The sequence below is a fragment of the Lepidochelys olivacea genome (assembly GCF_965140295.1).
Source record: "Lepidochelys olivacea isolate rLepOli2 genome assembly, chromosome: 7".
In the NCBI taxonomy this organism is placed as follows: Eukaryota; Metazoa; Chordata; order Testudines; family Cheloniidae; genus Lepidochelys; species Lepidochelys olivacea.
Window position 1 is genome coordinate 14,390,105 of NC_140417.1, and position 26,724 is coordinate 14,416,828.

The 26,724-nt window shown below is 42.1% G+C and overlaps 1 protein-coding gene across 7 annotated transcripts in view; it reads left to right on the forward strand.

The window, feature by feature from the left end:
• LOC311523328 (contactin-4) overlaps positions 1–26,724 on the forward strand; it is a 648,631-nt gene that overhangs the window by 322,819 nt on the left and 299,088 nt on the right. For all 7 annotated transcript variants that reach the window (XM_084633191.1, XM_084633189.1, XM_084633193.1 and 4 more), the window contains one exon: positions 18,050–18,190. In XM_084633191.1, the coding sequence (XP_084489317.1) occupies positions 18,136–18,190 (55 nt within the window). In that variant the 5' untranslated portion in view covers positions 18,050–18,135. The remainder of the gene's footprint in view (positions 1–18,049; positions 18,191–26,724) is intronic.

The window sequence follows — 26,724 nt, forward strand, 5'->3', positions numbered from 1 at the left end:
CCAGATGCCATTAGTTTGAAAAATAAGGAGGATGTCTTTTTGTCTGAAAGGAGTAGAACTTTAATGGCATCACAGCAGTAATGAAGAGCTAAGCTGCTAACCTTATCTTTGAAAAAGTCTTAGGATGAAGACACTGCTATTCACTTACAGCGATTCAGATTCAGAAACAACCTTTTACAGTAAACTCAGAGGGGGAAAAAAATCCATAAGGAAATAGTAAGAGTTACCAGGAAGTGAGATTTTTGTTCCCCCCCGTAGCAGGGTTAAAAGCAGCCCTTGAGAGGGCTGCGGCTGGGAAAAGCTGAGTGAGGAGCTGACCACAGGTGGCCCTTATAAAGGAACTGAGGGCCAATAGCTGGGGGAGTCTCAGTCTAGCCCTGGAGTGGGAAAGGCTAGCAAGGCTAGAAAGGGAGCAAGGTACCTGAGGTGGAGCAGTGCTGGGGGAGGGCAAAGGGAGCTGGGGAGCTCCAGCCTGGTAAACCCCCAGGCTGCAGGCCTCGGTGAAGGCCTACAAAAGGTACTGGGGCTGCAGAGGGGCAGCCTGAGGACAGGCAGAGGCAGCTGGTCCTACCCCTTGCCAATGATGAGTGGCCATTACACACTGCAGTCTGCCCCAGTGAGCGGGGGCTAGATGGCAACTGGCAGTAGCTGCTGACGCAAGGTGAGGTTAGAGGGTTGGGGGTACTGCTGGGGCAGAACCCTGAGGGAAAGGGGCACCAGGGTCTGGAAGGGACATGGGGCCAGCGTCAGGCGAGACACCGGCCTGCAGAGGGCGCTCTAGACTGGAAGAGGTAATTTCCAAGACTACCAGCAGGAGGTGCTGCACCAGTGAGTCATCGCCTTGCTACACCCCCTCCATGGGAACAGGCACTTTTAACAAAATAGTATAAAATATTTTGACCCACAAAACTTAATTTTTGTTTGAGGACCTTTGCTGGCTACACATGATCTTGTGTAAATAGACTACATTGACAAGGAATATAGAGTATAATGTAAGCTGCAAGACTTGAACTTCTTAGAAAAGTTTAAAGAGAGAAAAATCATCAGTAAAATTAAGTGAATTTTATACTCACCGGAGGTGTCAGGATTATAGCACTGAGGGTACAAAATAGGCAATGCATGCTTCACGTGCCATCACCTTAATATGCCACATTCCTGCTGAGAAGGAGCCACTGCCAGCAGAGACAACCTGTAACTCTTGATGGTAAGGGTGCAGAATTTAAAGGTGGGGGGGGAGTGACTGCCCCACAAGTTGCCTCTGGCTCCTTTCTCACTCCCCCTGCACTTCCCACACCTGCTCCAAGCCGGCACCACCTTGCTTCCACTTTCCTCACAGCTCTTTCCACACTTACTTCTCCCATAGCCTCCCTGCTGCGGGCACAGTTCAGGCTGGAGCAGGCTCCGGACACCTACTACCAAGCAGGTAACTGCGGCTGTGGGCGAGGAAGGGACAGGATTTGGAGGGCTTCCCCATACCCCCTTTGGCAGAGCTGTGCTGCCAGCCCTGTCTCTCTTCCCTGCTCCTAGCAGAGCTCAGCAGGAGCACTAGCTGTTGGAGCCTTTCCCAGGCATGTCTCCCCCCCTGCAGCCACACGCAGCCTGACTCCCACCCAGAAGAAATCTGGGGGACCAAGTGACCCCGCGTGCCCCTGCCACGAATCACCGCTGACTGCCAGAGATGGTCTAGCTCAGCATCCATGACCATTCAATTTCTTCACCGACAAGATCGCTGTTTTTGGTGATGGAGTATTTTGTGGTGTGGACTTAGTAGAAACTTTTTTTCCTACAGGCTGTTGAACACCCACTGCATAATAACTTTGTATACGACTTACCTCTCTTGGTCCAATATCACAGATGTATAAATATCTTTGTCACTGTCTGTCCCTTGAGCCATCTTTCCTAGGGAAAGAATTCACTGGAATTAGCCACTGAGATACTGGTAATTTAACCCCCATTACTTAAAAAAAAACAAAAAACAAAAACAATCCTTGGGAAAAGTAGGGCAATAGGCAAAGCTAAACTCCACTCCCACTGCCGAGTTGTATCTTTCATTAAACATTAAACACCAGTTCTTGACACAGAACAGCACTTCTATGGAAAGACCTCCAAAAATCTCTCATCTACTGTATTGTACAGCACCTGATGGACTATTTTGAATTATTGGTGGAGGGGAGACAAAACAGTTTGGAATATACCTGCTTGTGTTGAGGTGACTTTGGGACAAACCTCTCCTGATTTCTGCTGCACACCCTGCACTGTTTCATGTGCTGAACTCCCATTGGCATCCATGAGATTGCTACCTGAGAATATGCTTCCGTTACCTCCTCTGTGGATACAAGATCTGCTATATGGCAAGAAGAGGTCCATTTTATTTCTTGAATATAGAGCCTAAATTCTTCCGTGTGGCACTGTGCTCCAAGGTTATAAGGAGTAAAGCTTGCTGTCTCTAAAATCAGCTTCTTTAGCGTGTTTTACTGTTAATTCCTTGGGTATACAAAATATTTATTTATTTTAAATTTGCCAAACAACTAAAGGGATAATCTTATTATGCATGCAGCTGGGAATTGTTTGGAGGCTAAGGAGAAGGTTGGACTGTCATTCCATAAGAATAGTTTTTTCCAGGGACTAGAATGTAATTTATAGAAAATGCTAGGCTATGAAATTCCACTCCTGCACAGCGGGATGCTTCTGGATTCAGCACAAAGTTGTAGTAGATGCTGACGTGCAGGTGGTGTGCAGAAATGGCTGTCTTACATAGGAGGAAACACTGTTTTCTCGGTGTAAGAAGAGTGGCATGTTAACAGATGGTGTAGCCTTGGCAGAGCACTCCATCTCTAGCCGCATAAGGGCATGTTTCAAAGTTGAACCTTGATTAAGTCCCATTGATGGATCCAGAGGCAACTACATTAGTCACCCAATTGTTCTTGCCTTGAGAGGATTCTTGCTACAATGTTGGACCTTACCACTGAAAGTAAGCAAGCAGGAGCAGTGAAAATGGAGGGATCTGCGGTGGTGTGTGGGTCCCTTAAAAGGCTTTAATTAGTGGGATTTTCTCAGTGGTACCTGCACTCTGATCTGAAGTGTGTAAAAGGAAAAGTTATACAGCTGGGAATATTCAGCTTCTCTGAGGCATACTGCTGCTTTGTATCATGTTTTCCTTTGCAGGCAATGACAATAGGGAATACTACACCAAGCAGAACTGTTAGCAGATAATGATGATGATGATGATTTGGTATTTTTGTTACAGTGGTGGCCGGGGCTCAGATCAGGATTTGGACCCTTTTAAGATAGGTGCTGTACAGCAACAGAGACCGACTCTATCACTGCAAAGATCAGACTGTTTATAATCAAAGAAGATACATACAAAGTGATGCGGGCAGGAAGCCGTAGAATATATACACATATTTCTCCCTCTTTTAAAAGTTGGTAGTTACATGGCTTAAAAGAGTTTTCTTAACTGCCTCTGCACCAAACCATTGTACAATAGGAGTATGTAATATGAGGCCTCTGTGTTCCACAGAAGCCAGCAAGAACAAATTATGCTCAAATTCTGTGGATCGCAATGCACCAGACTGGACATCATCTTGGTTACCAGACCATCCTTTCGGTGAGCTATGCTGCTGTTAGTTGGAAGCATGTTTATTCTCTTAATCTATTTTGAATAGTCTAGTTGTTTATATAGCCATTGAGGAGCAAGTTTAAGCATGATTCTGTTTCTATAACTGGTGCCACCATGCGGAATTCCCCGCAATATTTTGACATCATCATCTGATAAATTGTTTCTTTATAAAGCACTATAAATTTAAAATGAATAAATTCATCCTGACATATGGAGAGCATTGCATGCAGGTGGAGCTGAATGTACCACAAGACTGTTTCTTTTTTATATGTTCACTCGCTTTCCTTGGTCTTCTAATAGTTCAATTAGTGAATGAAGAAGAGTTGTAGGAAGTGATGGTCTATTACTCTTCAGTAATATGACTGAGTTTATGGTAGCGTTACTTAGCCCAATCCTGAGAGATACTGTGTGACTCAGTAAACTCAGTCAAATTTGGTGGCAAACCTCAAAGGATTTGGATCCATTGTGCTGTTCTTCTGGGAATATTCTTTTCCTGGGCTGTATCCCCATGGTACAGAATAGTAGAAATGATACTAAGTATCTCTAGCTTGGATTTGTTTGAGGTGGTGCAATCGAACAGGAGCCAGCTTACTTTCTGGCAGTTGCACACCTTTTCATTTTCTTCAGATTATGATGACTGAGCTTTGTGACAGCCTACGGCAGATGTGCAACTGAGAGATGAGACTTCATATGCAACGCATGCCAAAGACCGAAAAGGTCTGACAAATATAAATGACTATGGTGAGTTAGAAACTCGTTTGTTGAAGTGTTAAAACTTCTTGAGATGCAATGAAATGAAGTCTCTATCTAGCCACTAAAAATAAATGCCCAGAGGAGAAAACTAGACAGCAAATTTGAGGGGTTTTTTTTAAGATATTCAAATTTATGTTAAAAAGAGCATCTCTCTTCCATTTATGATGAACACATTCTGTAAATGTGTTATATATAAAGTTGTATATCGTTTGCTTTATCAGCCACCAGATATTAAAATGCATTTTATAATGGAGTTTTGAAGAGGATAATTTCAGCAAATGAGCTTGAGATATTTCGGTATCTGACAAACATGCCGTGAGAATAACAAGAGTGCGTAGAATACAGTGAGAGATGTCACTGGTACTCTCCCATTACCTTCTTCTCTCCTAACTATCTCTCTTTTTTTATTTATTTTATTGATTGATTGATTTTTGTGATGTGAAAGGGCTGTCTCTGAAAAAACAAATTTTGCATAACTTTTTTACATAGAGATTCACAGCAACACCTACAATAGTGAGAGGGTTAAAATCAAGTCCTAGGGTTTAAAAAAAGATTTAGGCACTGTATATCAAGAACATAGATTTCTGTAAAGACTTGGAGTTTGTGGGACATACATTGTAGGCGGCTTCTATTTTGGTACATCAGGTTTTGTGTGGGTCAGTGATTCCACCTGTGAAAATGAGTATGTACCATTTAGTGACACACAGTCTACATTTTCAGAGTAGCAGCCGTGTTAGTCTGTATTCACAAAAAGAAAAGGAGTACTTGTGGCACCTTAGAGACTAACAAATTTATTTGAGCATGTAGTGTCCAGGAAGTGGATCTCTTGTGTGGACTGGTCCAGGCTGAGGTTGATGGTGGGATGGAAATTGTTGAAATCATGGTGGAATTCCTCAAGGGCTTCTTTTCCATGGGTCCAGATGATGAAGATGTCATCAATATAGCGCAAGTAGAGTAGGGACATTAGAGGATGAGAGCTGAGGAAGCGTTGTTCTAAGTCAGAATATGAACAAGAGGCTGCTAGGCAGCTCTCCAACACCACTTTCTACAAGCCATTACCCTCTGATCCCACTGAGGGTTACCAAAAGAAACTATACCATTTGCTCAAGAAACTCCCTGAAAAAGAACAAATCCGCACAGACAGACCCCTAGAATCCTGACCTGGGGTATTCTATCTGCTACCCAAGATCCATAAACCTGGAAATCCTGGATACCCCATCATCTCAGTCATTGGCACCCTGACAGCAGGATTGTCTGGCTATGTAGACTCCCTCCTCAGGCCCTACGCTACCAGCACTCCCAGCTATCTTCGAGACACCACTGACTTCCTGAGGAAACTACAATCCATCGGTGATCTTCCTGAAAACACCATCCTGGCCACTATGGATGTAGAAGCCCTCTACACCAACATTCCACACAAAGATGGACTACAAGCCGTCAGGAATAGTATCCCCGATAATGTCACGGCAAACCTGGTGGCTGAACTTTGTGACTTTGTCCTTACCCATAACTATTTCACATTTGGGGACAATGTATACCTTCAATTAAGCAGGAATGCAAAGTTGTTTCCAACTAATGGGTCTTTGGTGGTCAAAAATTAGATCAGTTTTGTGGTTCCGAGTTCCAGCTCTCTCATCACAAATTCACCACTGTATTTTGCACTATACTGCAAGCTTTTCAGGGCAAAGACCCTCTCTCACTATGTGTTTGTACAGTACCTGACAAAATGGGGCCACGATCTTGGTTGGGTCTTCTAGCAAGAGCTCCTGCAGGCCAAAACTGTCTTATGCTAAATTTGTAATTTGGCACCACTGTAATTGTCACATACTTTCAGGGTGGACAGAGTGAGTTCAAAAATCAGAAGCTAAATTTTTTAAAACAATTTGTTTACAAAATCTCATGATTTTGAGACAAACTCATGATTTTTTGGATTCAGACTCTCATGGGGGGATGTGGCAATTGTGAGCAACTAAAGTGCTTGTGGTGACAACAATTTAAATGAAAGAGTCGGTTTGGGGGTGACAGGGTATGTCCAGAAAGGAGGCCTTGACTCTGGAATTCACTTACTTCCCTTGGTTTGACAGAGCCTAGATTTGTGACCTTCAGGAAACTCTGAAAAGATTATCTATTTCCCCCAGGGTTTTCTAGGGATGTGCATGGAGTTCAAGGAGGCAAGGGAAAGAAAAATAATGATTTGTGGGGACTTTGCTGAATTTTTGAACGTTGGTAGTGATTCTACAGCAATAACATGCATAGTCCACACTTCTTTAGTTGGGAATAAATGCTGTTATGTGTACAAATGAGGAGAGAATGCCTGCATCCTACAAGCCAAGTTGAAGGTGTATGTAAAACAATGTCTTTCAGATTCAATTCTGACTAATATTCTGAAATATTAAACCAGGAAGGATCAGATGAAGTGTCTATAGGAGGTAAAGTACTCTCTCTTAAGGTCTGATCTTACATGAGCGGTCTTTATACACACAAGCAGCAGTGGGAAAAATTGGGTAAGAAAGAACTACTAGTTGGAGTAAGGATTTAGACCCTCAATAATTATCACAGCAACTGAATGCTTCTGAAATAACTTAGTTCATTTGTTCCTTTCTCCCTCATTTCTTTTCTCAGGAAATTAGCAAAAACAAATACAAAATTAAAACAGCACAGGACATTTGATTACAGAACTCAGAAACAACTCCAATTAATGAGGTCTTTATTCTCAGAAGTGATTGGCTGGGTTTTTTGCATAATTCAGCCATTTGTTATTCTCAACAGGTAACCAGAACTACTGAAATTACTTGCCCACACAACATGTCCACAATGCTAATGAAGGAGCTAGGTTTATGTCATGATACAAACTGAACCTGCGACATTGCAATTGTGCTGATTGTTCCTACATTTTTATAATGATGATTGTATCATGCTCTGTGTAATATTGTGTCCTTGGAACGATCACACGTTTCCAAAGACAAGGGTTTTTTTTAATCTCCGAAATCCTACACGCGTTTATTTTCAGCCTTTTTCATGAAAACAGGATGAATTTGTATCTGTTTGTGGTCTATTTTGAACAGTCAGCAATATTTTTAATTTAATTACCAACCAGCTACAACATTTGACAATATTGATTGTATCATGTGAATATTTCACTATTTTTTTCTCTAACCGTTTTGGCAGCAAGTAGCTATTGAATAACCTATGGAAGCTGATAGAATCAGGAGGGTAAATATTAAATTTATCCCCAAATTCTAAGCTGTCTGTCACATTAATGTTTGTTTTAAGTTTGTGTCAAACAGAGGAAGAAGGCGGCATGGAGTCTGCCCTTGGGAAGGACCTTGCCCCTAAAGCAGGGGCGGGCAAACTTTTTGGCCTGAGGGCCACATTGGGTTTCCAAAATTGTACGGAGGGCCGGTTAGGGAAGGCTGAGACTCCCCAAACAGCCAGGCGTGGCCCGGCCCCACCCCCTATCTGACCCTCCCTCCCCCCACTTCTCACCCCCTGACAGCCCCCCAGGACTCCTGCCCCATCCACCCCGCCTTGCTCCTTGTCCCCTGACTGCCCCCTGTCACCTCATCCAACCCCTCCTCTCATTCCTTACTGCTCTCCCCAGGACCCCTTCCCCATCCAATCACCCCTTCTTCCTCCCAGTCCCCTGACGGCCCCCGGAAACCCTGTCCCCCACTGCCCCCCACCCCTTCCTGACTGCCCCTGGCCCCATTCAACCCCCCTGTTACCCGCCCTCTGACTGCCCCGACCCCTATCCACACCCCCGCCCCCTGACCACTCTCCCTGAACTCCCCTGCCCTCGATCCAGCCCGCCCTGCTCCCTGCCCTTACCGCGCTGCCTGGAGCACCGGTGGCTGGGGGCGCTACAGCAGCACCACCCAGAGCACCAGGACAGGCAGCCAAGGCTCTGCAGCCCCGCCGCCCAGAGCATTGCGCTGGCAGCGCAGTGAGCTGAGGCTGCGGGAGAGGGGCCGGGGGCTAGCCTTCTGGGCCAGGAGCTCAGGGGCTGGGCAGGAGGGTCCCGTGGGCCATGGTTTGCCCACCTCTGCACTAAAGGCATATAGCCAACACCTATAAAGACAGAAAGACTGTACAAGGCTGAGCAAAGTACCAAAGGAGGCACTGTGATCTAGCAGCTAGAGAAGGGGATTGGGAGCCAGCTTTCCTGGGTGCTGCTTTGGTGTGTGATCTTGGGCAAGTCTGTTAAACTCTCTGTGCCTCAGTTTCCTTACCTTTAAAATGCTAATATTAAATCACCGTTGCAAAGAACCTTTAGTTCCTTGGATGCAAGTATAAATTGTAATAACTACTTTCTCATTTATTAGTACAGCATTATAAAAAGGAACATAAACCGTTTTTAAAAGCCATTGGTAAGTATCATGGTGAAATGCACTATTTACATGTCTTGCAACATAATGCTCAAAGGACTGAATCCAAACGCTCCATCCTTTTGACATGGAGGGCTGTGAAGGCAGCATAACCAATGCAATTCTATAAGATAGAAGGGTTGACATGCCAAGAATCTGCACAAGGTGCCTTCACACCCCTGTGCTCCTTGGGATTGTGCTCTACAGGACCCTTTCCATACTTGTAGGGTGATTATGTTTGAAGGAAGAATGGGACCAGACCAGGTTGCTCTGTGACTGCACAGATGCTAGCCACTTACTGTATGTGGTGAACAGTCCACAGGAACACTGCAACACTGAGGCTGCAGTAGTCGCTATTGAGAGGGTCTCTTTCTTCCCTTCAGTTTGTATGGGAGGAATCTTCACTCCTAATAGAGCATTGCTGCACCAAGCCTTTGTATTCCTGTTTGGTGGGGCCCAGTATTTGACTTGTGTTGCATGTTGCATCCTGAATTTCTGAGTTTGAAAATGACTGTATTTCTGACCAAAAAGACTCCTGGCTTTAAGGGGTTACTGGTATGTGGCTTGAAAGCTAGTATGGACAATGACATTCAGTCTTTGTGCTCCTAACTGCACTCAGGTGAGAGCTGTGAAAATCATAGCGTACTTGCCACTTTAAATCTGACAACTCATATATTAGGTTTTGGAGTGTTTTGTGCTTACTTTTAGCTCTTCTTTTGTTTAGGTGATTAAAAAATGCCTGTTGCTGTCTGTATGTGCACCATGCTTCATTACCAGTGATTTATTTTGGAGTTCAGAGGAATTGGCACTCTGTAGCACACCAATGGGTAGAAGAAAAACAAACGTGAGAAGATTGCTAAGAAAGCTTTCTTGCTACTACTACTTCAGCTGAGAGCCTGAGGCGTTTTGCAAATTTTATTTCTGAATGTCTGCAAAAGTGGAGGGTCTGTATGCTGGACTCTGGGCACTAACATTTTCATCAAAGATTACAATGCTTTCCTTTACACTGGAGGGAAAAAGGGAGTTCCATCTTGTGGTGGTCTTTTTCGATACAATGTGAACTCACCAGCCCAAGTGCCCTGAAGGCTAAAGTCCTGTTTTGTTTTGTTTTCAGAAGCATTAAGCACTCACAACTACAGTTGGAATTAATGAGAGCAATGTGTGCTCAGCATCTCTGGAAAACCAACTGCTAAATACCTCAACAACTATGCACATCCTGTTTCTTCTAATACCTTATGCTCAAAGCTTGTACAGTCAACTTTCTCTGTCAAAATCCAATTAGGAAAAAGGTGCCTTTCAAAACAAATTGCTACTGATGGTGGCATTACCAAAAGTAAGGATAGAAAAGCATCTGCACAAGTGTTTCGAGGTGGGGTGTTTCAGAGGGGATATAATTAGAGTTTAAATCATGAGGCTCTCATTTTTATATCTTTAAAAAAATTGCACGCTACTTTGACTCCATTGATATTTCCTCTTAAGAATAAGAATTCCTTTTATGAGTGTTCAGGTTTGTTGCATTCCTTTGCAAAAGTAATACCAAAGGCTTTTACTCAGCCAGAAAACAGAAATTTGAGATGGGAAGGATCTTTTCAATTATCAAATTCGTTGCCCAGGCTTGGTTGTTTCCTGTTCTAAGGTGGTAGTCATAAAACATGTACCAACACTTTCAGCACAAACACAGCTGTTGGCAATGGGCCTACTGGCATAAATAATAACTACACATGTGAGAAAAGGTTTTCAGGCTCAGGCTCATTCATATGTGAAATGGGAGAAGAATCTGCGATTCTAAGTATAGGAAAATAAAGCAGTATCTAAGATACCACCATATTGTAAAGATCGATGAATATTAATTCTAATGGTGTGCTCATGCCTCCCCTCCCCACTTACTTTTTACTTCCTCTCATGATGGGGCTTGCATTATTTCTATTGGAAGATTTTCCCATAGCCCATTAGATGTCACATTTAGGGACCAGGATAGGTACTTTATCATGCAATGCCAAAGTTGGGCTGGCATGCCAATAATCCAAGTGCCTGTTTGCAATGGGACTTCTGGGAAAGCTGTTATATAGTAGCAGGAAGATAATGCTTCTAAAACTGTAATATCATTCCAGGAAATAATTGCTTTCAGCAACGGTATTTCTGGGAATGACATCAAAACACGGTACTGGTCCAATAGAAATTCAATATCTGCAAGCACATCCTCAAGGAATGTATTCTAAAGTAATTGCTAAACCTGAGGTATCCCCCGCCCCCCTGTACATGCATAAAATTTTCTTTGAGGTTCGAGAAAGTCCTGAAGGAGACAAGTGCCATATGTAGGCTGGTCCTTAATGTCACAAATGATGAGAATTTCAACTTTGATTATAAAAAGAAACTAACACGGCTGTTACTCTGAAACTTTGATTATAAAAAGAAAAGGAGTACTTGTGGCACCTTAGAGACTAACCAATTTATTTGAGCATAAGCTTTCATGAGCTACAGCTCACTTCATCGGATGCCATTCTCTAAGGTGCCACAAGTACTCCTTTTCTTTTTGCGAATACAGACTAACATGGCTGCTACTCTGAACTTTGATTATGTCATGCTGGCTGGAGTGGTTCACGGCATTGAGTGCCAAACTCAGAGCAGACACACCACACTGCTTGTATATTCTATAATTAGATGTCACCAACCCAGTAACAAATGTGAACTCTGAAGCACTCTAACAGTCTTACCACAGAGTCATACAGTCCCCTTGGGCATTCCAGTTTGTCATGCCACCCAGGTATGCTGAACTAGTGATTATTGATCTTTACTGTATGGCAATCAACTAAGATTAAGGTTGTATCCAGTCCCAAGAGCCCAGTCACTTACCCCAGGTCAATTTGTACCTCAGATCTCACACCAAAGACAATGGTTGTAGCAAATGAAAGAGTTATTTACAGGTTAAAACAGACAACATACATAAACAAATCAGTTGCAGATATGGTTCCAAAAGGTGACAGACATGTAGTAATCTGTCAACACTCCATGTCTTTTAGGGTTAACCTAGGTTGACCTTTGGGATCTCTGCTTCTGTTTCCTAGCTGCAGCAAACAACAAAGAGATGAAGAATTTTCATGCCAGGTATCTTTATTTCCAGAATTCAAAATGATGGGACAAGCTTCCTTGCACATAGCACCTTCACCCCTGTGAGAAGGCCATTAACCCAGTCTTTTTATTGTGATGTGTTACTACCCCCCACTTAGTATTGATAATCTTCCTCCGTCTGCCTGGGCTCACAAATTCAGAGCAGCAACGTACAAGTATTTTATAGTTTAAACACTACACTAAACATTAAATACATCTTTGTAATACGTATCTTGAACACGCAGATGAGCTGGTCTGGTTTCTAGCTATGAATTTGTCCAAGCTCAGCTGAAGCCTACAGCCTTGGCAAGAGCTGGCACCTGGTCTACCATCATCAGAGATTACTTCAAAATACCTCTTCTTTAAACCAGATGATCTCCCTTTGAAGTCTTCTGATTACACTGAAAATGTTGAAATAAGCAGAATTTTAGGGAGTTTTTCACATTTTCCATTGTATTTGATAAATAACTGTGCTGAATACTAATAAATATCTGTCTCATTATTTTGTTTTCAGCTAAAACCAGGACAGGTAGTTGTGGTGTTAAAATGATTTTATGGAAGGGAAAGAAGCTGCCATCTTGAATGCCCTTCTTAAATGTTTAGAAGAAATTTATAACATCATGTCAGTCAATGATCTACTTTTCTCTTTCTTTTTCCTGTATACTGAAAGTTTCTATGCAAGTTTTGAAAATGTGAACAGAGATATATCTGCATGTTGTGGTATAATATATACTTGGAAGCCACCTTAATACTTCATCCCATTAAGACCAGACACAGCACAAATATGAAAGGTCCCAATTACTCCCCTGTGTATGAGCACCCCAATTTCTGGAAGTAGGATGGCAGTACTTGTGACTGCCATGGTACATTCTGGGGTTTCTACCAAAAGATAAACACCTCAAGAGGAGGAGTTAGAAATTGCAGTATGAGCCACATGAATGACAGAGTGCTATTTGGCTGCTTTCTGATGCCTCTGGAAAAATAGGGAAGAAAGCAAGCCAGATCTCCAGGCATATAGTTCCAGTTCTGTCAGTGACTTGATTAGTCATCAGTTTGATCGAGTTACCTACAAACAGATCCCCAAAGTCCATTAAATCAATGGAAATCCTTCAGTAGGCTTTTTGGATGACACTTCTAGCATCTATTCTCATTTCTTCATCTGTAAAATGGATGCTATAATACTTCCTTACCTCACAGGGATGTATGCAGACCACTTGGAGAGTTTTTTGGCTTGAAATTGGTACTGTTGTTGTTAACCTTTCTAATAAAATGTGACTGGTGAATGTGATTCAGGAACCACTTTGTACCAACTAGCATGGGGCACGGAAGTGGGTGTATAAGGTACACGGATCTCCTGGGTCTGGTATGTCCATTCTAGGTCACCAAAGAATGTCGTGTGAGGTCTCAAATAAAAGCCACTCTCACACTTGTTGTCATTTCGAAATGCATGTACAGATGTTGTGTAAGGAGTTATGTATATACAGTGAAAATTATGTTCTAAAGTCTCAGTGTCTAGGGAACGATCACCAGCAAAGGTGAACAAGTTTTCTGTCAGATATATATATTTTTAATCTAGGGGGCTTTTTACATGTAAATTAAGTATTGTGTAGTTTACCAGGAGTCTCTTCTCACCAGTCTGAACTGAAGGTTAATGAAGGATTGTGGGAATTTCGAAGAAGAAAATTAGCAAAGGTTTCTCACCATCAGAGGAGTGAAGTTCTGGAACAGCCTTCCAAGGGGAGCAGTGGGGGCAAAAGACATATCTGGCTTCAAGACTAAGCTTGATATGTTTATGGAGAGGATGGTATGATGGGATAGCCTAATTTTGGCAATTAATTGATCTTTGACTATTAGCTGTAAATATGCCCAATGGCCTGTGTTGGGATGTTAGATGGGGTGGGGTCTGAGTTACTACAGAGAATTCTTTCCTGGGTATCTGGCTGGTGAGTCTTGCCCACATGCTCAGAGTTTAGCTGACCGCCATATTTGGAGTCAGAAAGGAATTTTCCTCCAGGGCAGATTGGCAGAGGTCCTGGGGGTTTTTCACCTTTCTCTGCAGTGTGGGGCACAGGTCACTTGCTGGAGAATTCTCTGCACCGTGAAGTCTTTAGACAATGATTTGAGGACTTCAATAGCTCAGACGTAGGAGTGGGTGGGTGAGATTTTGTGGCCTGCGATGTGCAGGAGGTCAGACTAGACCAGTGGTTCTCAAACTAGGGCTGCCATTTGTTCAGAGAGAGCCCCTAGTGGGCCAGGCTGGTTTGTTTACCCGCCATGTCCGCAGGTTCAGCTGATCGCAGTTCCCACTGGCTGCGGTTCGTCGCTCCAGGCCAATGGGGGCTGCAGGAAGGGCAGCCAGCACATCCCTCGGCCCGCACCGCTTCCCTCAGGCCCATTAGCCTGGAGCAGCGAACTGCGGCCAGTGGGAGCCACGATCAGCCGAACCTGTGGATGCAGCAGGTAAACAAACCAGCCCGGCCCGCCAGGGCTTTCCCTGAAGGAGCGGCGGCCCTAGTTTGAGAACCACTGGACTAGACGATCATAATGGTTCCGTCTGACCTTAAAGTCTATGATTCTATGAACAGGAAAGCAAGCAGTGTGAAGGGGAGGATGTATCTTGAGCTGCTCATCAAGGGTTGCTCTACTGTATTTGGGGGACATCCTTTTCATCCTTCACCAAGGTAGTAAACAAACAATGAGTTTACTGCATGGAAATGGGATTACAACCAGGCTTGGTTCAAATGGCTGGAGAGAACTTTGGCTGAGATAAGCTTCTCTAGCTGAGAGGATAACTTATTGGTTAAGTTTAGTCTCTAGAAAGCATGTTGTGATTTTGTTTTGCCTGTAACCATTTGTTTCCAATATTCTTACTCACTTTCACTTGAATCTCTGTTCTTTGACAATGAATGTACTCTTGTTTTCACTGTAAATATATCTAAGTGGTGTGGAGTTAAGCAAAGTGATGATCCTGAGTTAAATCTTACACGCTGGTGTGTACTGTTCCTTTGGGAACAGCGGGCCTGGAAATTCTGAGAGTGTTCAGTGGACAAGGGGTGGGATGCTACAGCGAACAGCCCCAGGATTTTGGAGTTGGTGTGTGCCTATTGCTACCTGTGCTGAGAGAGTGAGGTGCTTATGTCACCAGGGGCTGGTGGTTTCAGGGAGAGGATCCACAGCAGGCACAGACCAGACTTCCTCATGCTAAAGCCAGGTGTTGGTGAGGTGTCTCACAAATCTCAGTACCCCTGGGGATCATCATAGTTAGTCTTTCTATATGCTAGTAGCTGTGTTTTTTTGTGGCATGTGTCTGTGGGCATTGGAGATATTTTTTCTGGCAGTATATTAAGTTAATTATAAGTGTTATCCTACCTCTTGTGTTCTTAATTAGGTATCAAAGGAAATACTACATGTAAATTACTATTCTGCTCAAGTTCCACTCAGCTTATTCCATGAAGTGAGAAGAATAATCCTAAACCATTGAACGGCCCCAGTATAGTACAAGTTTTACAAATAATACCTTATACATAAGGATCTCTGCTTATTGGTGAGAATACGTTGTTGGAAAGCCAGAATGCTAAGAAGAAATTCACAACATGATGTTGAGCGTAGGGCAAAATTACACTCTCAGTTGCACAGATGTAAATTGAAAATAACTCTCTTGAGTTCTGTGGAGTTACCCTGTACTTCTGTTACTGTAACTGAGAGCACAATTTGGCACATAGAGCATAACTAGTTTTTTTTTACCTAGTATGAAATCTGTATTACGAAATTGGATACTTTTCCTCATTAATTGCTGCAAGAGAGAAACGGCTTAACATTGTAGATCAATTCAGAGGTCAGTCACGACATTTTTTTAAATACAATTAATTATTAATGCCCTAATAATTCACTTAAGATGTTATTCGTTTCATTGATCAGCCCTTCCTGCTTATCTACAACCAGTCTAATCATCATGCATGTCAGAATATCTGAATATATTCAGTTAGTCTTCACCCTCTTCGAATTACATCTTCAGATCAGAAGATAAGGGTTCTTAGTCTTCTCAGCACATTGAACCTGACTTTATGAGAAGAATCTTATCAATTTTAACTCACAAAAGCAACCAGAGACCTCTAATGATACCATTTCACTTTCTATTAGTCATGCAGTTTGTCTTGTAAACATGAAGGCCCCTTAACTTCCAGACATCAGTGATATGAATAAATGATAAGAATGTATGATTGGGTGGAATTATGTATGTATTTTTAGTATTTAAATGCCTCCTGTGGTTATTTCTGGACAGGAGCCCTTTGTAGAAAAGGGGTATTTTCTCCTCCTAATTTGTAATGGAAATTAGAGTGCCAGGAAAAGATCAGGTTTCATTTGGAAATGCTTAGATGATAATTCCATTGAAGGTTTCCAGTGTGTTTCAGGTTCCTTATCTGAGGATCGGTAATTGTGCGGATGCTTCAGAAAAACTTCCCAGAGAAGGGGCGGGAAGAACAAAGTCATGCTCTACTGAAAATATATTGCCTTGAGACAAATTGATGTGACTCTCAAATGTTTTACAGCACTGTAATCCTTGGCTGGCCTGATGGTCTAGTGCAGGGGTGGGCAAACTATGGCCCAGGGGCCATATCTGGCCCTTCAGACGTTTTAATCTAACCCTCAATTTCCCACCAGGGAGTGGGATCCGGGGCTTGCCCCGCTCTGGTGCTTCAGCTGGGGGCTTGCCCCACTCCATGTGTGCCATGGCTCCGCATGGCTCCCAGAAACAGTGGCATGTCTCCCTCCACCTCCTACATGTAGGGGCAACCAGGGGGCTCTGCATGCTGCCCCCACCCCAAGCATCGCCCCTGCAGTTCTCATTGGAACCACAGCCAATGGGAGCTGCAGGGGCAGCATCTACAGACGGGGCAGTGCACTGAGCCACCTGGCTGTGCCTCCGCATAGGACCTGGAGTGGGGACATGCCGCTGCTTCTGGGAGCTGCTTGCAGAAAGAACTGCCTGGAGCCTGCACCTCGACCCTCTCCTGTGCCCTAACCCCCTGCCCCAGTCCTGATTCCCCTCCTGCCCTTGAAACCTCTTGGTCCCAGCCCAGAACACCCTCCTGCACCCCCAACCCCTCATCTCCAGCCCTACCCCAGAGCCCATACCCTCAGCTGGAGCCCTCACCCCCCTGCACCCCAACACCCTGCCCCAGCCCAGAGCCCTCTCCTGCATCCTGAACTCCTCATTTCTGGCCCCACCCCAGAGCCCATACCCTCAGCTGGAGCCCTCACCCCCCCTGCACCCCAACATCCTGCCCCAGCCCAGAGCCCTCTCCCGCACCCTGAACTCCTCATTTCTGGCCCCACCCCAGAGCCCACACCCTGAGCCGGAGCCCTCACCCCCTCCCGCACCCCAACCCCCAATTTTGTTAGCATTCATGGCCCTCCATACAATTTCCATACCCAGATGTGGCCCTCGGGCCAAAAAGTTTGTCCACCCCGGTCTAGTGGTAACACGACATGCTGCCATGCAGAAAATCTAAGTTACAGTATGGAAATTAGTCCAAAGCTGACCATGTCACTGCAGGGTCATGAGGAGGAGAGGGAGTGTCCTGGCTCAATAGGTAGAGAGAAGGCCTCACTACCTCTGGAGACAGTCTCCTTTGTACAGAGTGATATTTATGATTTCTGGAGGTAGCTACATTTTGCTTCGTTCAGTTCAGTTGCTGAAGTACTTTAAAGTTGTCAGACAGTAAAGAGGGATAATAGTAATACTTTCATCTTCAAAGTGTTTTACACAATTAACTAACTAATAACAGCACCCCCATGAGGCAAACAGGTGAGTTTACAGATGGGAAAAGTGAGGTAGAGAAGTTCAAATGACTTGCCCAAGGTAACAGAGAAAGAGGAGGATGCAGAACCAAGATTATGTCACATGAGTCTGCCTTCCAGTCCTATGCTCAGATCACTTAGACCGCACATCTCACAGATATAGTGCTCCTCTGCAAATACGGAAACACACTCTGTAAATCCTCTTCTTTGTTCTTCAGATCCATAATTTCTAATTCCTGCTCCCCACCCCCAACCCACCTGGACTGACTTTATAAAACAACAATTTCTGTTTCCCTCCAGGTCTCAATTTCATTTAGCTCACATGGAAAGATACTCTCATAGTATGAAGAGCTGTAATCCTAAATCTCATTGTAATGTGTCTCTCTTTTTTTCCCTCCCACAGATTAAAGGTTGTGTAAAACTTAAAAGAAGCAGCATTTTATTCACTAGTTATTGGACGTGATCCTCCTTTGACCTCGGAAACTGAAAATGAGGTTGCTATGGGAACTGCTCGTGCTGCAGTCATTCATGTTGTGCCTTGCAGGTAAAGTGTCACTTTAAAACTTTTTGATTTAAAAATGCCACTGTATTTCACACTAATTCAAAAGTATACCAAGTTTTATATGTCAATGATAAACCAGCAAAGTAAGACTCCACTCTGTGAACTGCATTAGCAAAGGCTGCTGAACAGACCAAAGCAACGCTCTCAACCTGCTCCTTTAATATTGATTAGTATCTCCAAAGCTAGACCCTGCTATTTCAGATACCAGTTCTACCGATTTTTAATTGAGTTGCTGTTGACGAAAGCTATCATTTTGCCCATGTTCCATGCTAAGCAGTTCAGTGCTCAATTAAACACTGGTATAGTATAACATTAAATCCTTTGAGAACAATATTGAGAGGAATGATCCAAATAATTTGAATAATATGATGCAACACTGTACTCATCTTTTTAACTGCTACAGCACTGTTGTGAGTGAACTGCAGAGTTGTCGGTATTTCAGTCCTCCCTCCTCCCTTAATGCAATCTAACACTTCTTCAAATGCTTGATCCCTGCTCACCATAGTCCAGATCCTCTCCCACCTATATTGTCATCATCTTGTTTTTCCAACACCAAGGTTGGGTAGGCCAGAGGTTATGAACAGATCCCATCCACATCTGTTCTGAGGCATAATTTGAGCCTGTTTGGTGTTGCCTGAATGGTTTTATGTTATACCACTGTCTCCTTGGACATTCTCAGCCTCTCTCTCTCCATTGACTCGTCCTGAAAGAACAATTTTAGGCAGTGGGTAATGGGATGTTTTACCAACATGGCCAACCCGTTGTAGTTGGCACCTTTTGATGATTATAGTCGTGCACTGCACTTTTAGTCTTCCACAGATGTCATCATTTCTTGGTCTGTCTGGCCTTGTGACACTTAAGATATGGCACAGGCACTTCATCTCAATTGTTTGCAAATTTTGCTCCAGGTATTTTTTCAGTACCCATGTTTCATAAACAAAAAGTAATGTGGGTACAACGAGTGTTGTATGTAGTCAGGTTGTAGCTCGTATGGACACTCGTTTTAAGATCCACACACTTTTATTCAGGCATGCGAACATTGTGTTGGTAATAGCTACCTGCTTGTTGATGTCATCTTCACAGCAGTTGTCGTACAATGAAGCCCAGCAGAAACTCTACTTTTTCAATGTCTACACCATTTTAATGACGAGTTTAGCCTGTTTCTTGATGTTATCATCGGTTTTGACTTTTGTTCCTTCATTTCTAAGCCCCATTCTATGGCTGTTCTGTACAGGTTACTTGCTGCTTCTTGGTTGTATTCCTCTATAAACACAATAACTATGATATCTTCTGCAAAGTCAAAGTGATTGATAAGTTTCCCCACTGCAGGCTCAACGAGTTTTGCTGAGGGAGTTGAACAAGATGTTTTCTAAGTGTACAGTAAAAGTATTGGACTTTATATGCATCCCTGTTTGACTCCAGTTTTCACTTCAAACCACTCTGTCAGCTTGCCGCTGACTCATACTGTATGCCAAGCTATGTTATACAGACTCTGCAATATTTAAATCAACTTGCTGCTAAAACCATACCACTTGATTACTTGCCACAGAGCTTCTCTGTTAAGACTTGAATACTTAGGCATTCGTTGACCTCTGTGTAACTCCAACATTTGATGAAAAACAAGTATCTGGTATGTCATAGAACATCCAGATCAAAAGCCATTTTATGACTCAAAGGATTTCCTCTGCTCTTTTTTTCATTCGGTCAAGAATCACTCTACAGCAGTGCTGGGCAACCTGCAGCCTGTCATGGTAATCCGCTGGTGGGCCTTGAGACAGTTTGTTTACATTGACCGTCCACAGGCACAGCCGCCCACAGCTACCAGTGGCCGTGGTTTGTCGTTCCCGGCTAATGGGAGCTGCAGGAAGCGATGGCCAGTATGGCCCTACGGCCTGCCACTTCCTGCAGCTCCCATTGACCGGGAACAGCAAAGTACGGCCACTGGGAGCTGCGGGCAGCCTTGCTTATGGATGGTCAATGTAAACAAACTGTCTCGCGGCCCACCAGTGGATTACCCTGAGGGGCCTCAGGTTGCCCACCAATGGCTTAGATTGTATTATGATAGCAGGGTCATGTTTCCCTTGTAGTTTAATGCTCATTATGCGTGATGAGACACATCTAAAGATTTTCAAAGAGCTGTAAATATTTTCTGATAGTATGAGGGCATCTCCTTCATTCTGGGCATTGTCTGTGCTTCCACAGTAGATGGTTTTATGGTGCTTTATGGAAAGTTCACCACTTCCAGTCCAGTGTGTCTCACAAATGCCAAAAATGTCTATGGAAAAAGACATCTCTCTAGTTATGACTTCTGCAATTAAAATTCTGACTTTGTCTCATTCATTCACCTATTTAGAACTATAATCCTCCCCAGCAAAGAGGGATAAATTGATTTCCCTTCCCTGTCTCCCAACCTTCTCTGCCCTGTTTCAATGTTTTTCCTGCCTGCACCTGTGCAGTCTGTTCTCAGCTGACCTTCTGACCCAGTGCTGTTTTCTAGTTTGATTGTCTGCTCAACAATATGTAACTGGGAAATAAGTGCTTTGGGGAGTGTAGGCCTCAACTAAGTGAGAGTTTCTGGGATATGACTTCTTCCCAGCAAGACTGCTATACACCCTAAACCCTTCAGTGGGAAAATCTCCAAATCCCATGATCCCTAATTCTCCCCTCCACACCTTTAAAACAGCTAGTCTCCTAGGTATTATCCACTTGGGACCTATCCAATTTCTTAAACATTAATCTCCAAAATCACTTTGTACACTGTATTTTTGCAAAATACAAGCCCTACTAAATAATTCCATATTTTTTTCTAGAATGGAGGCCTGCTTTTCCACCCCCCTCTCTCCAGAGATGTGTCACTTGCCTGAGAAGCAAAAGCACTAAGGCAATACAGCCGAGCATGCACTCTTAATTCAATCGAACAAGCCACTACTTTGCAAACAATGGATCTGATTCTGATCTTGTTTACACAGATGTAAAATAGGAATAGCTAAATTTGCATTATACTACTAAAAGCAGTGTGAGTGAAATCAGAATCAGACCCAAAATTGTGATGAAAAACACATTTAGAGGTAGAACAAAGGATTGCTCATGAATGATAAAGAAATACAGTAAGGTCATTTTGAATCTTCCTCCTCCCTCATTAAGTCTTCATTGATAGGTTTCTCATTACACAGTATTAATATTCTTAAACACGTGCTTTGTTCTGAATGGGGGTAGTTAGGTTTTAATTAATGTTTTTGTCATCTTGTTGTTCATCTTGATTGCTCTAATTTATTCACTGCTTGATATTCAGAATTCTTAAGTGTTTTCTTCATTAACTTGTGTTTTCCTCCCTTTTTATATTTTTATGTTTCTGTGTTACTTTTGAGTATTCTCTAAAAGCCAGTTGGAAATATGTTTATTCTCTTATACTCAGGACCACTGAACATTAGGCCACTTTGTCTAAATCTAAATATTGATTTAGGTACCTAACTTCAGGTACCCACATTTGAAAATTTTGGCCCAAGTTTCTTAAATGTACTATGACAATTTCAGAGCAGGATGAAAACTAGTTACAAAGTGTTATACTATTCCATACATGGTACTAGAAATTCTAACTCTAACAGTGTGTCGTAGGTATAGATCTAGTATAATTTAACTGCTACAGCACTGCTGTGAGTGAACTGCAGAGTTGTCGGTATTTCTGTCCTCCCTCCTCCCTAAATGCAATCTATGTTGTTTATAAATAATAATAATAATAAATTCACTCAATCTCACAAACCACAAGAATGCATGTTTATTTGCTATCATTTCCACCCCAAAAACTCATAAATAAAGAATCTGTTGCTCCGTGAAATATAAAGCAATTCAGTAAAAGAATAATTCAGAGGACTGTGTTTGGGTTTTTAGGCCTGATGTTTTTTCCATTCCTACTTTTCCCATTTAAGATCTAATTTAAATGAAAACTGGCCTTAACACAGATTGTTCTGCAGCAGCAGTTTTTCCCTCTTCTGTGCTTTGCAGTGAATTTCCCAATGACATGGTGTCACATTCTGTGTTCCAGTTAAGTTGCACTCACCCCAGGAATGGAGTGGGTGATCTCAAGTTTTGGGCACGTTTTATTTCAGGTGACGAATATAGGAGGCTTGGTTTTATGGCAAGAGAGAGAGGTGCTGCTGCTTTGAGAGAATATTTGTAACTCCTGCATTATTGTGTCTTTAATTGTTTGCCAAAGATGGCCAAAGCTTTGGATAGGGACATCCTTTGATGTGGAATTTCCCCTTAGAGTGAAATCGAAAATAAATAAAATTGTACTGTCCTGGGACTGTTCTAGCTTAATCTCAGCTGTAATGGCCCCCTGTGGGCCATTCTGCAACGGAGAATAGCCACAGCCTGGTTTGCTCAGGCCATGACGCCATGATCCCCATAAGGGGGGAAATATGACAAAAATGTAAAATATGACATGGTTAATTAAAAATTGTTAATTAGTATGACAGTGGTTAATTACTAGTTCTACAGCTGCCTTACTGTATGATGTACATTACAATACATAAAATATGCTAAAAAAACCACCACCTATCTCAAAAAGCTTGCAGTCTTTATTTTATTTGATGTATTTTTAGAGCACCAACCATGTCTAGGCACCAAAATAAAGTAGTTAAAATATAAAAGTACTGTGCTCTCCTGTTCCTAGGGAAAGGTATACATGATTCAGGTTCCCTTCAAAGTATCTCTCAGTAAAACTGAGATTTTCCCAAAAATATGTCATAATTAGAAACTAACAAGGCTCCCCAGTTCCTAATTCCTTTAATTGATTGTATGGGATTTAGTCTCTTGGTTTTATGGATAAGTCTTCTTCAGCACTACAGAGGGGGAAGGAAAACTTACCTTCCAAATGTGGCCTGGACCAAACGTCATTACTCTCCTTTTCTGGAACTCCTTGTGATCTCAGAACATTGTTTTTACCTGTGAAAACTTGTAAGACTCTGCATAGAAAGACATATAGGAAGAAAGAGGGGTGTCAGGGAATCCCACTATGGAATTAGCACCATGAATCAAATCAGACTTTTTGCATTACTTTAAATTTTCAAAGATTGTGTATCGTTTTGTTGGGCTCAAAAGAAAGTATTTTTTAAAAGTCCCATGGTGTTAGCTAGAAAGCTTTGTTGACTCCATCCCTTCAAAAAAAAAAAAAAAGTTCAATCAAATCAAAAGAATATAATGAGGTAATTTTCAGTTTTCATAAAAATTATGGTTTAGTACTGTAGTAGTCTGAGATTAATACAACCTCAAACTCTAAATCTGAACACTCCTGAATCTTACTGTTCAGAATACAACTTTGGAGCTAAATTTTGAAGCCTTTTCACATCTCTTAAAAGTAATTAATTCATTCCAATTTCCAGAAACCACCTTTTTAGCGCATTGCCAATTGTCATTTTAGCTATCCAGTTAGGAAATCAGCTACTTACCTACCTTTCTGGTCATTACTATGAGCTATAAAGGTCAGAATTCTTAGCTCTTCTCTCACACTGGGAAGCAGTTGCTCGCATGAGCAGTGTCACTGAAGTCAGTGGGACTATTTGTGTGAGTAGTCATCAGTGTAAGAGGCTCACAGTCTACTTTAATATTAACTCTAATGATGCAATGAGGAGTGTTGGAAAAAAATAAATTATATATAGACCAATCCTGGACTGTATTTAAATGTTACCTACAGGTGAAAGTCTATTAATTCCTTGAGCTATCTAGTCTCCCTCATATCCTTCACTGCTGAAGGTCCACCTAGAATGAAATAAAACTCCCAGCATATCCTGTTCATATACATATGAACCATGAACATATACAATATAACCTTGGATCAGTCTTCAAAGTTCATTTTTACTTTGATCATTCCAAGATCTTGTTTTTGATCACTGATGGCATTTTCCCTGGACATCATAACTAATGCCAATTGTGACCTCTAACCTGGGGTGCCCTTTACAATGCTTTGCTGCTGTAGCTTCCAGCCTGGACTGCTCACAAACATCCCCCAGCATGTAAATCACTCCCAGTTAGGTCTCTGTGTGTGCTGCAACCAGCCAGCCACACCTTGGCTCTTACCAGCCTTGGTTATGCTGCCAGATGACCCCCAATCCCCGCCCCAGTCTCAGAATTTCCCCCAGAAACGTATGTAATGTTCTGCCCAGCCCTTTTCTGGACAACACAAATATTTTAAGTCCGTTATTCCTTTCAGGGAATAATGTGCCAGTTTATTATTTCAAATAGTTATTCAGACACCTCAGTTTAAATACACTGTATTAGATAAAACAGCAAAACGAATTTATTAACTACACACAGAGATTTTAAGCGAGTACAAATAATGAGGCATAAAAGTCAGAAATGGTTACAAGAAAAATAAAGATAAGATGGTTTCAGAGTAACAGCCGTGTTAGTCTGTATTCGCAAAAAGAAAAGGAGGACTTGTGGCACCTTAGAGACTAACCAATTTATTTGAGCATGAGCTTTTGTGAGCTACAGCTCACTTCAGCTGTAGCTCACGAAAGCTCATGCTCAAATAAATTGGTTAGTCTCTAAGGTGCCACAAGTCCTCCTTTTCTTTTTTTAAAGATAAGATGCTTAGTAATGGCTAACTTAATAAACTATATTCGATTCAAGCAAAGTTTCTTACCTCATGCTGCAGCAAATTACTGACCAACCTCTCATATCAGGATCCCTTCCCCAGAGTTGAACACCTGCTTCCTTTGTCTCTGCAGGTATAGTGAATGAGATAGCCAGACAAAGAGAAAGAGGTGTCTTAGGGTATCTGTCCCTCTTTTTTTCGTTTTATCCCCCTCCCTTGAAAAACATTTCCAAGTGAGAACCAGTTTATGTGGAAGGATATTCCCTGCTGGTTTTTTCACCTGTTTGAACTTCCTGTGCTTTCCTTTCCTGCTGGATGACTCTGTTTATTGCTTAAATGCAAATTAAGGCAACCACACATTCCTTTGTTTAGGAGAGACATGTTGCCAACTTCTGTTTGGGCAGGGCTGTGAGGTTAGGAACCATACAAAAGAATCTTAAAACTTCACATATAATGTTGCCACAGATATTTTACAAGGACAGTTCTGACCAGGAAATTATGAGTTTTCAAATGAGACCTTACAAGGCATATTTTGTACAAAGATTATTTTAATAGTGTGTAGGATGTGAATACAAGGGTGTATTCTGTCACACCAATATTCTTAAAGACTCTGCTATATTTTCTAGAATCTTTCCTTGAATTGCCAACTTTGCAGAACTGCACTCCTCATAATTATATTAATACTACAATGCCAAACAATCCTTATGCTAATAATTGTAACCCAAGGGGGAATGGCCCATAAAAAAACATTTATCAGGCTTTAGCAAAGATCCAGCAATCTCTTTCTTGGAAAGTATGATATAGCCATATGTCACAGAATAAAATATATGTGGATAGGGATGGGAAACTGAAGCTATGGTATAGAATGGGCCATGTGAAGGCAAAGAGATGATACCAGGAACATATATGGTCCAGTATATCTGCCACGTATGGCAATTCTCCATGCAGAAAATATCTTCCGCACATCCCCCAGAATTTTCTAAGCATTAATACACAAAACTAAAGCCGAAGAATGAACTGAGGAAAAAATTGATTGTGTGTTGACTGAAACTTTGTAGTAATATACAGCTGTAAATCCTGCATATAAAAATGACACATTCTACTTGGAGATGATATTCAGATGACATGTAACCTTGAAGAACTAAAACCAGCCCACAAAGCAAAATCTTCCAAACCCCACTGCAATTTAATTAAAATGATCAAAGCATAAACAAATGATAAATTCCACTCATGAGACTAAACTGAACCCAAGTCAACCAAAACAGTAGTAATAAAGAACAACTAATATGAACCATAAGAGAATCTAGGGAAGTGTTGTGATGATAAACAAAATACATCAAGACCTCACAGACGTAGCCTATAAAGCTGAGGTAGCAAGATGAATAATCAAAATGCAAAGCCACCGATTAAAGTATAATACTCCAATGTAAATGATACCAACACCAGAAATAAATTAACACACCAGAAAAGCACTCCCATTGCTACAAAAGAAATGAATGTCAAGACAACCAACTAAGCATAAACTTGTGATTCAGGAGCAAAGCACTGTAATAATTTTAAGGGAGCATGAAGATTAAACTTTACAGAAAAAAAACCAGTTACATCAGATAGGTTCTGATTTGAGTGAAATGATCAGACTAATTTTTACATATGGTACCAGGCCCTTCTGACCTTAGGTGAAGCCCCACAATTCATGGGGGCATAAAACATAAAATCAAGTTCATCAATCATTTGGATCGTTAGTATTCAGATTAATATGAAGAGTTAGGAGAATGAGAGTTGATAGCTCTACTCGTGGAGTGGTGGGGTCTGTGTTACTTTAGTTGATTCACTCAGCTTTTCTAGGAATGGTACTTTTGCTTACTGGGTGGCATATTGTCTAAAGTTGAATCCTTGTAATGCAGTTTTATTTATTTTGTTA